Genomic DNA, 14,794 nt, shown 5'->3' with positions numbered 1-14,794 from the left:
ATGCTTCCGAATAAATTGTTTTAATTGTAAATCCCCAACTGATCATCTGGTAAGGAGAGATAAAGAAGTTTGGAATTACTGGAGCTATATATTAGCAATATTGGAGGATATTTTAATGCTGGTTTGTATGCTGGGTTTTGGCGGTGAAGTTATTGTAAACTAATCAAACAATGTATTTAGTCCAATAATAAAGGTATCACCTTAATTTTTTTGTAGTAGGACACATCCTTGATACAGCCGGAGAATGAAACACGCTAGATACAGTCCCTGGCCAATAGTCTTAAACAATAAATAAGTGCAGGTTTTATATAAATATTCAAGGATTTGAAATGATTAAAGATTAAAACATACTAAAAAGTGGAAGTAAATAAAATTGAAAGAGATTGCATAGCAGATCAATGATGATGCTTTAGTGCATCATTTCCAAATGGTGAAAAATGTATTCATTGTAGGCATTTCCGAAGATCTGGTTTCTACAAAATTTACTGTTATTTTATTTGCATGAATGATATAGGGGTGCACATTGTGAGACTGGATTAATAAATATATATAAGTGAAACATAAAAGCAGAGGTGGGTAAGGTGAAAGAAAAGAGGGCTGGGTGGGTGAGAGACAGAGATATGGGTAGGTGATAACAAGGTGACAAAGCAGTAAAATTTCATGGTTTGTAATGTGATAGAAAACCAAGGTCTTTGTTGAGTCCTGTCTCAATCAGACTAAAAAGTTAAAAACAATAACTAAAAACTAAAAAAAACCCCACCATTCCTTTTGTTTGTTATACCATCTGTGGAGACCCTTCCTCTTTTTTGTGTGGTTTCATTATTAAGAATGGAAAATGACTCAATGGCAATTAACAAGAGGACAACCTCTCCTAATCCTTACTATAGATGCTAGTCAAAACAACCACTTTCAAAAGACCAAGATAGCTCCAGGAGCAATTGTAAATCTCAATGTTCAGAACAATGAGCAGTCATATATTTCCCTTTTAAAATGGAAAATACATGTGTATAAGTTGGTTCCACCCTAGCCATGCCCAAATATGCCATTTTCCCACATGCATATACAATATTTGCTTTCTAAAATCACGGTTTCTATATTTATTTGATATACACATCTAAATGTATATATTTATGCAGATCATGAATAGAGTTTTTAAAATAAATAACTACACCTCCCCCTTAGGCTTTTTTTTTTTTTTTATCGCCGGCCGTGGCAGTATTAGCTCCAACACTCATAGGAATTCTATGGGCGTCAGAGCTAATACCACCACAGCCGGCGATAAAAAAGCCTAATGCGGCTTCGTAAAATAGGGGATAAATGTGTAGTAGTGACTACTACATTAAGTGTAAGGCACATTTCCCACCTTAAAATGGCATCTTCTATATTAGCTGTTTAATGAGAGAAATAGCCCTTGCAAACAATTAACACACTGCACTGTTAGTATGTGATAATTCCCAAGTAAAACAGCTAACTCACTTTAGTAAATGAGGCCTATAGTGTTTTATTTAAAGCTATTCAATTCTGTTCATAGCCTTTCATTAGGCTTAAATATTGTGGTGTATTACCCTCCATTAGTCATATTCATACATACTTTTCTCTAGTAAATAGAGATACAAAAAACACTTTGGACCTCTATAAATCACCTGTGATGTGTACAAATGATAGGGAAGGGAAAATTATAGCATCACTATTGGAATAGGGCATAAATGTAATTTAAGACAGGGAAGAGAAGTATAAAGAAATTTTTCATTTTCAAATTATAATGCATATAAACTTCCCAGGTATGACTATTTATTTTTTTTAACCTGAACAAAATTCAGTTGAAAACAAATACAGTATAATTCCACCCCCCCCCCAAAAAAAATCTCATATTTGACTGGATATATACTTTCCTTTAGTACCGATCACCCATTGCTCTAGAACTCTTCGGTCCTATGGTTGTACAGTAATTTATTTAAACTTTCTCAACATAAGCAATCGGCAACTACTGGTGCAAAAATGATTCAACAGGTAGCACTCCCAGACTTGAATCGTAAACATTGTCATCTAATTAAAAAAATGTCCAACACAAAAATACTAAAACGCCTGGGTATCTATAAACAAAAATCAGTGAATGAAAACATCTGATCTTTTTTTTTTAATAAATGCTATTATTCAACAATTAATATGTTCCATGAACACTTCAAATTATTATAATTTCTTATAGCTTGATATTCGGTAAGACTTACCCAGATTATCCAGCAGAAAATCTTTTGACTGACTGGGCACTATGGGGGAATTCTGTAAATGGCATTGAAAAAGATAGGTGTCTCTCGCTTGTCAACCACACTTAGGCGCCTATTACAGAATCGCATCTAACTTAGTCACCTGTAATGTAGGCCAGGGTTTTAAAGGCTTACATTATAGGCACCTAAGTCCTTCTCCACTTCTAAATAGGCCTAATTTGGCGTTAGGCACTATACAATAAGCACCAATCTTTCATAGAATTGTGCCTAAGGAGATAGGTGCCTATTAATTTTTACTTTTTTCAATTATGAGCTTGCTAAAGCTCATAATAGAAGCCAATTTACTATCTTTAGATGCCTCTTACAGAATTTCCTCCTATGGACCTGATTCTATAAGAGACGCCTAACTTGGTAGGTGCCAAGAAAAATGGCATCTTCCGCATGTCGTTCAGAGTTAGGGCTGTTCGTAGAATTGCGCCTAGCAGCACCTAAATCGAGTTAGGTGCCAGTTGGTGTGTACATGTTTGGTGCCGGTATTAGACCAGGGTTTTCTTGGCCTAAAATACTGGCACCTAACTCAATCCACACCCAAACTCTGCCCCTAACTTCAGCCACTTTCCATGTAGACGCCTACATCAAAGTTGTAAGCACCTACCAGCAAATTAATTTTTTTTAAATTGATTTTTAATGGTGCTTTTCAATTAATAACACTTATTGAAACAATAAGTTAGGCATCTAAATTGACTAGGCGTGTCGATCTAGGCATCTAATGGTAGGCGCTTTTTATAGAATCATGTCCTATCTGGGAAGGGTCAGGGGATTACAGGGATAACTACTCAGCAAAAGTTAAGACAGCATAAAGGTCTGAATATCATCAATACCCAGATAATTGCTGGTTGGCAAATGCCTGACTATTTAGTCTTGCCCAGTATCTGAGTATGGAAAGCTTACAGCTGCTGGCATTTAAATCAAAAGCTGGCATCTGTGGCTGAATATTGGGTAAGGAGGGGGTGTAAATTTCTTAGTAAACCTAACTTCTGGGACCCTTTTCCTCCAGGTAGCATATAGATTTGTACAGTAAGTGGCATATTGTTAATGCACAAATGTTTTTAACAAACTAAACATGATATGGCTCTATTACCATGTCCCTAATAACTAATGCTTTTCTCCAATCTATGTCTATGGGGTAATAAAACTCTATGAGATCTTCCATGAAATTTTAGATCCTCACTATTTATGCACAGTACACTTGCACTAATGGTAATTCAGGTAAGACAAGGAGTCACAAATAAATTCCTACCTACCAATTTACCACTTGAAAAATTTGCCATATTGCCATTCAAACTACATGGCAGATCTGCAGTTAATAGGGAAAATATTTCATAAGTTTAAAAACACAAGTGCAATTATTTTGGCTGAATACCCCCGTGTCAAGTCACATTATGATGACCACCACCTACCTCTGATGTCAGGGACACACAGCCAAGGGACAAATGCACATGTCACATACAGACTTCGTGGGTATATAAGGTGGGATGTCAGCAAGTTGTCAATATAGCAACTGTGGCTGTCACAGGGAATAAAAACAATTTATCTGACACTGAAAAAGTCATGATTATCGACTGCTGGGCCAAGGATGGCAGCATTTCGGAAATGGCAGAGTTTGTGAACTGGTCATGGGCTGCTGTGGTTAAAGTGTACCATGAATGGAACCTTTTCAACAACCCAACGTGGTATTTGTGGGGCAGCCCGAGCCATTGATGCGAAAGGTGAATGTTGGTTGTGTAGGTTGGTGCGGGCCAATGGGCACGCTACCGTTGAACAACTCACCATCCAAACGAACCAGGGGGCTTCCAAGTGTGTGTCCAAAATGACTGTAGAGCGAACCCTGTTGCGAATAAGGTTCCAGAGCAGACAGCTGGCAACTGCACCCATGCTCACCCATCCACAAGAGAACTGACATTGGACTTGAACTGACAGACAGAGGGTTGAATTCTCCGGAGTCACGTTTTGAGTTCCACTGAATGGAACGATGTTGGCTTGTCAGGCGTGAAACTGCCAAGAAAAAACACCCAGCCACCATTATTGGTGACAGCAGCATTATGGTCTGGGGAATGTTTTCTTGGTATTGTCTGGGTCTCTTGATACCTCTGGAAGACACTCTCAACCAATATGGGTATCTCTCCATTATTGATGATCAAGTACACCCGCATCTGCGGTCTAGTCACATGTTTTTCTTTAGTGTTCCACTTATGTAATGTCAGCTTTTTTGTCAGTGTTCACATCAATTTTATCTCAATCAATTTATTCAGCCATTATTCGGCGAGAGGGAGAATTAGAAGGCCTTGAGCATGCGCAGATGCATGCTCAAGGCCCAGCAGAGGCAGGAAGTTCTTCAAGCGGCACCGGTACATCCTATGGGCTGCATGCCGGTGCCAGACGGGGGGGTAAGTTTCAAGTTGTTCGGGCTGGGGTGCCGGTTCGAGCGGGGGAGGGGGGAGCAGCGCCGCTGGCCTCGGGGATGGGTGGGAATGTATCAAGCGAGTTTCCATTATTTCCTATGGGGAAACTCGCTTTGATATATGAGTATTTTGGTTTATGAGCATGCTTCTGGAACGAATTATACTCGTAAACCAAGGTTCCATTGTATTTATTTTCACTTTTCCATATCACTTCTTTTTTACATTAATGTGACCTGTTTTCTGGTTACTCTAATTTTAGGATTTGTGATTGTCTATGTACACACCATTTTCACATGTCCACACAAAAAATATATATATTTATATGTATTTTATGCAAATTCTGAGTTTTTGTATTTTGGTTTATTAGGACCCCTGATGAAGGCGTGTTAACCAAAACACGGACCATGTCGGGTCCTTTGGCTTGTTTTAAGGTGGTAACATTAACCGCATTCATAGTTTTGTTGTAATAAATTTAGTCTGCATCCTTGTACATTTGTCTGCAGTTTTTCTTTGTTTTACTCTGAATTCCCCAGACATTAATCTATTCAAGCACATTGGGAACCATTTCGATCGACATGTTAGACGACTGGATCCACCACCACGCACCCGTCAACAACTGTTGGATACACTGCAGTCTATAAGGCTCTAGATACCTCTAGCAACCACCCAGCATCTTACTGAGTCACTCCCACAGTGTCTGGTTGCCATCCGTGCTACCATAGGCGGTTATTCTGAATATCAGCAGGTGGTTATTATAATGTGACTCGACCGTATCTCTAAGCTGCTCTCAGTTGATGAATCAGAATATGCTTCCTTCTTCATTCCTCTGTACGTTTTGCAATATATTTCAAAAACTTCAATTATACAAAATTTAATTTTGTAAACATGAAAATACTAATTGAAGATCATATTTCCCCCTATATATTATATTGTCTATCTTAAAAATGTCTAATTGGTTTACATAATACTATGTAGAAAGAAAAATAACACGAAAATATACACAAGCCACAAAAAGGGATATTAAAAAAAAGATTGACAAATAAGGGCAAAAACATAATAAACCACACTAAAGTTTGAGATGAACTACAGAAAGGAGAAACAAAAGAAAATAAGGGAAAACCATAAAAATCCAGGTCCTAGCACAAATATCAGCATATATTGATTTATTTCTATATGCGGTAACTTCTGAAAGAATTATAAAACACGAATGAGGTCCAATGTAATTCGCGACTGCCGAATATCAACATTGATCACTTTAACTTCCACCCTTTCTCCAGGGCCCAGTCCCAGACTTCTTCGTTTTTTATCTTGAGAGAGTTTTACTTGTGTTATATACCGCATTGGAATTAACCCTGCCTTGCCCACACCAATGTCAACAAAAACTCCAAATAGTGTGGCATTTTCTACTTTTCCAGTAAGAATGGTCCCCACTTGTAAATCTTCAAGACATACTATTGTCCTCTTAAAATCAGGTTGGTCAAATTCTGTAACAGAAAAAGAAGATTTCAAATAAGTGGCTCTGTATGTTTTATCTTACATTTCAAAGAACTTCATGCATAAAATATATGTGAAATAAGAATGAAGTTAACCATTAGATGTAAATCAACTTTGGATTTCCTTTAGAAATTCATCTATAAACATCCATTCTCTAGTCTGGAACAAACGGCATAATATATAGTTGTATAGAAAATTTTAGGTACCTCTGATCAAACTGCATGTTCAAAGAATCCCTACATGAAAAACAGATTACACTGCCTCTACATAGGACAACGTTATAACAATGCCGTTCTTCAATTTCTAATTCATTATTACTATTTTTGTGCAATATTTCATAGATGCAGAACAATGAAGCAGTGAATATGGCAGCTGAAACAGTTTGGACACCTTTTCAATTAATACTTTGTCACACACTACCTTTGGCAGAACCAAAAGCATTCACACGTTTCCTTCAGCCATCTAAGGGATAGATTCACTAACCTGCCCGAATTGGAACAATCCGTTTCCGATTGGGGCAGGTCCGACTGATTCACCAATCAGTCGTATTCAAATGGGGGCGATCGGAGGAACGGCCCCATTTGCAAGAAGGGATCGCAAATGTGTGATCCTCGCTCATAAGCAAACCCTGACAGTAGTAACAGGAGAAGCAGCCTCCTGTCACTACTGTCAGGGCTGTGCCTTGATCTCTCCTGCCTGCTCTGCTCTGCCCTGATTGCTCTTGCCAGCTCGCCGGATTCTCCTGCTCTCTGCCACCGTTCCCCGCAGTGCAAGCCTGTGGATTTAACGTGGGCCTAAGGCCTTGATTGGCTGAGGTGCCTTGGGAGGGGGGGGCGTGTTTGTGTGTGTGGGGGGCATATTTTCCTGATAGGCCTGCCTGTCTTTTATTAATTTTTTTTTTAATGGGGCAGATATTTTGCGTGTGTAAAATATTATTTCATTTAATTCTATTAGTGCAAAAAATAGAAACCAAATACTCAAAGAGAGATTTGGGTACCCAAATACCGTAATTAATAAAGAAAGCAGATAATTAGTAGTTAAACTGGCCACCTTACTTCAAACCATGATTACTGCAATGGATTCTGCAACCAAAGAACTAAAGATTCTGCAAGCCTTTATTTGTTCAAACAACAGTATTTTTCAGTAAAGTTTAAAAATGTAATACTGAAGCATGCATAATTCTTTAATTTTTCTATGCAGAATTCCCCAGCATAAGCTCTGTCCACCTATTGGCATGGCTCTCTCCAGCTCTTTCCCCACTTTAGCTAGAACCCCTTACAAATTTGATCTTCCCTTTTCAGGGCCAAACACCCAGCCTTTTCTCTCCCTCTTGCTCTCCCTAGGACAGGGGTAGGCAATTCCGGTCCTCGAGAGCCGGAGCCAGGTCAGGTTTTCAGGATATCCACAATAAATATGCATGAGATAGATTTGCATCTCAAGGAGGCAGTGCATGCAAATCCATCTCATACATATATTCATGATGGAGATCCTGAAAACCTTACCTGGCTCCGGCTCTCAAGGACCGGAATTGCCTACCCCTGCCCTAGGATTACCACCTCCTTTCTCTTTCTTCCTCCCCAAACCTCTGCAACCTTCACCCCAGCTTTCTCTGTTTCACTCTTCCTCGTAATCATTAGGCTTGCTACCTCTAGGCTTTCTTTGCTTTTCCCTTTTTCTTCCTCCCCATTCTCAATCCCAGGCTCAACCCCTTCCTTGCATTCTTTGCTCCCTACTTCTTCAGCAAGACATCCTCATTCCAGCCCACTTTTAGGCACTTTCCTCACTGCTCCCTTCATGCTGGCCATGGGCTTACCAGTGGCCTTGCCAATCAGCCTTGTTGACTGCAGTTTCTCCAGGAATTAGGGCTGTAGTCCTTGCTGATGTAACGTTTACTCTTTATCTCGTGCACGTGTGAACCAGCACTCATGGTTGCAGTCTTATCCTCCCATGCTGCTACCTCAGCCCGGGCTCATACGACTCAACTCTCCGATTGAAACTGTCTCTCCTACCATGCCCACACAGCTCTTTGTTTCAGGCCGCTGAAACTTTCTCAGCCCAGCCAACAAAACTAACACCATTGCAGATGTTTCCTGTCCACACACAGAATTCTACAAGACAAATGCAGAATTCTGCATGACAGAGGAATTCTGCATAAATTTTGCACTGCACAGTTGTGAAGAATTATTCTAGGAATGTGCAAAGCAACCAAGAAGCAGGGGGAATGGAGACCACTCTCTTATTTGGCAAAACGAACATTAGTTGTGTGAAATCAAAACAAACAATTTTCCTTTTGCTATTTAACAATACATAGGTAAAAGAGGCACAAAGTTGTTGGAACTGTATCAGTAAAAAGTGTTTCCTTCTCTTTTTAAGTCATTCAAGATACATCTGGAAATATACATACTTTACAATTAGAAAAAGAAACAGAACAAATCCTAAGAAAACATCTTAGCAAACATTCCAGGTCAGAGTTTAATGCTAACCCTCTATATTTGACTTCTTAAGGAAATTAGTTAAATCCAAACCATCCATCAATAAAGCAGATTTGACTTTATCCCAGTGACGTGGTAATATATTTTAGAGAAAGGAGGGATTCAGGCATTTTCAAAACTTCAAGGATATCATAACATTATACTTATAGACTGCGTTACCAAAAAGTTCTACGCGGTTTACAAAAGATAAACATTAAACATAATCGTATATTTTGAATGAGTCAGGTATTTGGAGAAAAGATAGGTTTTTAGCTATTTTCTAAAATGTCTGTAAGAAACAGCTGTGAGCAACAATGATCGAAATTCTTTTTCATGAATAGCTGCCTGAGATGCTAAGCTAAAGAGTGATTTAGGAATTTCTTGCTTTTATACAACCTTTTACAGAAGGGAAATTGAACAGAGCATGAGTTTTTCTACTGCATTTGTGCGTAGCTATGGAAAAACTATTAGCCAGATAAGTAGGGGCTGCACCATATAAAACCTTGTAACAAAAACAGCCCAACTTGAACCCAAGCTTCCACAGGCAACCAATGCAATTCACAATAAAATAACGTAACGTGATCGTATTTCTTCAATCTGTAAATCAATCTAACTGCTGTGTTCTGTATCATTGATAATCTCAATAATTCCTTCTTAGTAATTGATAAATAAGCAATATTGCAATAGTCAAGAAGACTCAACAGTAATGACTGGACCAATAATTTAAAGGCTGAAAATTTCAAAATAGGGTCTAATTGTTCAAAGTCTCCATAAAGTAAAATAACTTTTACGTACAACAGCATCTATCTGGGTTTTCATAGTAAGATATTTATCTAATATGATTCCTAAAATTTTAATCGTTGGATGGATTGTATAAGATGCTGAAAGTATATTGATGGAAAGTTCATGAAAAATTTTGGTAAGAGATGCTACAAAAAACATCTAAGATGTAAAAGAGAAGGACTTGGGAAAGTACGAGTATATCGTGCAGATTCCTGTGCCTCATCTCGTTCTTCAGGTTATCAGTCCACTAGCATTTGAACATCTGACTCCAATGCGAAAACTCATTGTCCCTGGGCCTCAAGCTCAGTCCCCAGATCTTAAACCTGAGCCCCAAGTCAGAGGACTTCAAAGCCATTTGCAATAGCTGGGAGGAGACCTTGGAAATTTGCAGTTCAGATATTGCCTCTCAGATTGTCTTGCATCTTTGACACTCCCGTAAAATGATCTGGCCCAATTGCAACCATACTCCTAAAAGTACCTCCAATGCTCCGCTTTAGGGGAGTTACCTTTTGTTGCTCTTCAGAGTAGACTTGTCCCTCCCATAGCAATTTCAAATATGCACCAAAGCAAAACCACCACTCTGTTTTCTGCCAATTCTGGATTCTTCTCCCCCTGATGCTGCAACTGAATGAACCATTGATTACTGTCCTGGCAGCATCTATAACTCATCCAGTGAGAAATTACGTGCCTCAAGGGAGCAAGCTGAATTCTCCCTCATCTGTTCAGTTCACATTGAGGTCGCCCAGGAGGATAAAATCATCTGGTTCTGCAGCATGAAGGCATCCATGGTGTCCAGGGCCAATGATTCATGAAACCATGACTGGGCGCAGATTATTCCCTTCCTCTTCACCATCACCAATAGCATACCAACAGAGAAGAACACCAATAACTAGTCTGAAGTCATCTTGGTTCCCCCCGTCAATCAACTTTTAGAAAAGTAGTAATGAATCAATTGAAAGGCTGTCCAAACTTTTGCATGTGCCCATATTCACTTCTTTAATGATAAAACTAGCAAATAAATAGCAATTTTTCATATAAAATAGCAGAAATATGTCATTAAGTTTGTACCATGCAGGGACTATTCTCAGCTTAGGAATTCAATGAACATATAATTTGAAGATAGGTTGCACTTTTATATTCACATATGCTGTTATATTATATGACAATGTGGATAAAATGAGATGATTTATACATCTTCTAATGGTAGGAAGAGATGGTAGTTACTTAATTTTGGTAAGTTTCGTGAAGTATTCTAATCACTAAATATATAATCTGTATCTACTGTATATATCACTCACTACCATAGCAGTGAAGGAAATTCATAAATCAGTCTACTGTAATTGAATGAACCCTATCTGAACTAGTTCCAAGAGACTGATGAACTTACAAGCAAACTAAAGAGGAAAATAAATAGCAATCTATTCATAAATTTTATTTTGTTTTTAAATTAGGTTTTTACGTTATGACGTTAAGAACATAAGAATTGCCATACTAGGACAGACCGAAGGTCCATCAAGCCCAGTATTCCTGTTTGCAACAATGGCCAACCCAGGTCCCAAGTACCTAGTTAGATCCCAAGTAGTAAAACAGGTTTCATGCTAAGAATAAGCAGTGGATTTCCCCAAGCCATCTCAATAATGGCCTAAGGACTTCTCTTTTAGGAAATTATCCAAGCACAAATGAAGTACAAAACTATCCCCATTCAAACATTCAAGTCCTTTTACTAAAGGCACTACCTAGATTCACTAAACTTACTGATCCTGTAATGATGGTTACAAAACCAGTTTTACTGGTTATGCGATCGTTCGCGTTCCCCAACCCGATTCACTAAACTGCTGTCCGACAGATCTCCAATCCTATCCCCCCGTGCAAATTAGTAAAACCTCATGCAAAATAGCCAAGCAATTGATTCACTAACAATTACTTCGCTATTTTGAATCGGGTTTTACTATCCTAAAACCCGACTGCTGCAGACCTGTTGGGAGCCACATTTGTCTTGGGGGGCCGTTGGCAGCAGTGGGGGAGGTGGCATTTTTTTTTTTTAATGGCACAGATATTTTGCATGTATCTGTCCATTAAAAATATCTGTCCATTAAAAAAAATGAAAAAAAAAAAAACAACCCAAAACCCCCCACTGCTGCCAATGGCCCCTCCCGAGACAAACGCAAATGCAGCCTCCCCCCACCCGGAAGTAAAAGGCAGGAGAGATGCCCACTTTCTCCTGCCATCAACCCATCTCCCCGAATCCCCCCCCAAACACCAACAAACCCAAAACAGCACTCCTTCCTGCCATCAGCCTCCCCCTCCCGCACCTTTTACATCGGGAGGAGGGGTGTCTTCTGCTCCTCCTGCGCACTGCGGGCCTTATGCCCCACCCTGGTTCATCATGTGATGCATGGGAGGAGCCTAAGGCCCTTATTGGCTCGGGCACCTGAGGCTCCTCCATTGGGAGGAGCCTGAGCCAATCAGTGACTTCCTTAGGTAGGAGCCTAAAGAAGTCACTGATTGGCCATTGTTTTGGCCAGTGATTTTCTTAGGCTCCTACCTAAGGAAGTTACTGATTGGCTCAGGCACTTCGGGCTCCTCCAGGAGTCCGAGGCACCTGAGTCAGTCAGGGCTTAGGCCCCTCTCCATGTATCACAAGATGCCTAAGACCCGCCGTGCACTGGAGGAGCAGGAAGCACCCCTCCTGCCCCCAACATATAAGGTATGGGAGGGGGAGGCTGATGGCAGGAGGGAGTGGGCATTCCTCTAATCAGGTTTTTTGGGGGGTGGGGGGAGGTATTTGCCAGCAGGAGGGAGTAGGCATCCCTCCTGCCTTTTCTGTGCAAATCATTTGCATGCAAAAAAGATAGTGAATCAATTGCTGTTTCAAAATCGGCCAGAGAATCGGCCAACAGCGACTGAATCGCTATCTTTAGTGAATCTGGGCCTAAGCCTTTAGTGGGGAAGTCTATAAATGACACCTAAAGTTAGGTGCTAATTCCATGCCCAAAGATTGGCACAGAAATGCATTCGAACAGATGCAAGGAGCTGAAACAGCAGACTAGCGCAGAAACCCATTTGCACACCCAGTTACAGGATAGTGCAACTTCAAAGGGGATTTTGCCATGAGACAGCTATAGGTGGGTCCGGGCATTCCAGAAAACTGTGCACGGTAGTATAGAATACCACAGATGTGCGCCTGGATTTACATCTGGTTTCAGTTGGTGTTAAGTCCTCATGCCCAAAGTTGGGGGTGGAATTTAGCGACCAACACTGTTCTATAATGAGTGCTCATCCTGGAGAACCCTTTATAGAATAACACCAGGTGCTATTTTTTTATGCCCATATTTGGGGATCATTTACTGATTCCTGCGTGCAAAAACAGGCTAATGCACAAACACATAAAAGTGTTTCGCATATTTTTCCTGCTTCCACTGGCTAAACTGTGTGGCAATTAATTGGGGGGGGGGGGGGGGGGGGGGGGAATTGTTCCATGAGGGAGCATGGCAATGAAATGGTAACCAGCTGGCACATTATGATTAGTGTGAGCTAAGTGCCCTTTGTTAACTTTCTGCAGGAAAATTAAATTGAATGCACACTAAGCCTGTGGGAAACATCAGCATACAATGATAGGTTCATAGTCATTCGCGCGCGGGACTTCGGCGCGCCGACATTTCAGAACGCCGCCTAAAAAGTTACTTTTAAAAAGCTCCAACGCGGGGTGTAAGTGGGAAACCCCCCAGTTTACTTCATACTCTTCGCACTGCCGTGGGGAGGGGGAGGGTTGGAACCCTCCACTATAGAGTAAACTTAACTTTTTCCCGATTTTTTAGGAAAAAGTTAAGTTTTCTCTATAATGTGGGGGGTTTCACCCCCCCCAACGGCAGCGTGAAGAGTATGAAGTAAAGTGGGAGGGGGTTTCCCCCCCAACACCTCCCATCGGAGCTTTTTAAAAGTAACTTTTTAGGCGGCACGCTGAGGTCTTGTGCTGAATTGTCTGCACTGCAATGTCAGCGTGGCAAAGTCTCGCGCGTTTTTGTCCCGTCACCGTTTCATAGTTTATTTAAGTTTTGATTAAACGCTTATCCAAAAGTACAAAGTATTTAAAAATAACTGGATGACCAATATTTTAAAAAATTTATTAGACATACACGAACTAAACAAACATACTTGAACCGCAAGGTAATGGCGGAATAGAAATCCCTGATGTAATGTAATGTAATGTAATACTTAAGACTTGAAAACAATGGGAAAGAGGGATGAATGCCAAATTTAAAAAAAAAAAAGGAAAAAGCCCTAAAAATGCACCATGTCCCGTGTTATGATACTGTATATTAAGTGTATATTTTACTGCACATTGGGCTCCTTTTACAAAGCCACGTCAGGCTTTTTTAATCACTTGTTACGGTGGTATTAGCTCCAACACTCCTAGAATTCCTATGAGTGTCAAAGCTAATACTGCCACAGCAGCGATAAAAAAGCCTTACGCACCTTTGTAAAAGAGGTTTGGGGGGGATGGATAAACAACTGGCAGCAGAGCTTAAAACTCTTACCCCCCCCTCTTCTACGAAACTGCGCTAGCAGTTTCTAGCGCGGGGAACCGCGCTGAATGGCCCGCGCTGCTCCCGACGCTCATTGAGTTCCTATGAGTGTCGGGAATAGCGTGGGCCATTCAGCGCGGCTCTCTGCGCCAAAAACTGCTAGTGCAGTTTAATAGAAGAGGGGGTTAGTCTGTCGTTCATTCAAAGTAAAATATTTCTATTTTCCCTATTAAAAATCTTTGGTGATGCTTTCTTTAGTGCTTATACAGTATGATTTGATTAAATGTAGTAAGATTTTTCATTTTATTTTCAGACTAGATTCTCATATCTTTCATCACGAAGCTGATGGCAAATTTGTTAGTACCTGTATTAATCCAACAATTCTCTGTATTTAGAAAATGCATATTGAATCCTCCTTTTTTCAGTTGCCTCCAGTGTAAGTTTTATAGTTCATAAAAGTCAGAACACAGAAAAACCCCATACTTTTTAGTTATTAGGTGGTATTGCTCATCGAAGGGGCGAACGCAAATCTAGCAAAGAGCTGTATTTACTAAAAACTGCTACCACCTTACCACACACTAATACATATTAACGTGTGTTATTTTCTGCAGGTTCCATTTTATGCAGTGGGACCGATTTACTAATAATGCACATTAATGGCACTGGTGCAAGTTAATGTTGGTTGTACAATTTAGTAAATCTAACTAAACTAAACTAAACCTTAGGTTTGTATACCGCGCCATCTCCATGGTCATAGAGCTCGGCACGGTTTACAGGGATTGTAATGAGAAAGGAACTCCAGGGAAAGGGTTAGATGAAGATCGAAGGAAAGA

General features: G+C 40.1%; 1 protein-coding gene across 20 annotated transcripts in view; it reads right to left on the bottom strand.

The window, feature by feature from the left end:
• Positions 1 to 4,756: 4,756 nt before the first annotated feature.
• Positions 4,757 to 14,794, bottom strand: part of SRBD1 (S1 RNA binding domain 1) — a 307,187-nt gene continuing 297,149 nt past the window's right edge. For all 20 annotated transcript variants that reach the window (XM_033935755.1, XM_033935737.1, XM_033935739.1 and 17 more), the window contains one exon: positions 4,757 to 6,171. In XM_033935755.1, the coding sequence (XP_033791646.1) occupies positions 5,882 to 6,171 (290 nt within the window). In that variant the 3' untranslated portion in view covers positions 4,757 to 5,881. The remainder of the gene's footprint in view (positions 6,172 to 14,794) is intronic.

Source organism: Geotrypetes seraphini, chromosome 3, assembly GCF_902459505.1.
Source record: "Geotrypetes seraphini chromosome 3, aGeoSer1.1, whole genome shotgun sequence".
In the NCBI taxonomy this organism is placed as follows: Eukaryota; Metazoa; Chordata; class Amphibia; order Gymnophiona; family Dermophiidae; genus Geotrypetes; species Geotrypetes seraphini.
Note: the sequence above shows the minus strand (reverse complement) of the source record. Positions and strands in the feature narration are given on the sequence as shown.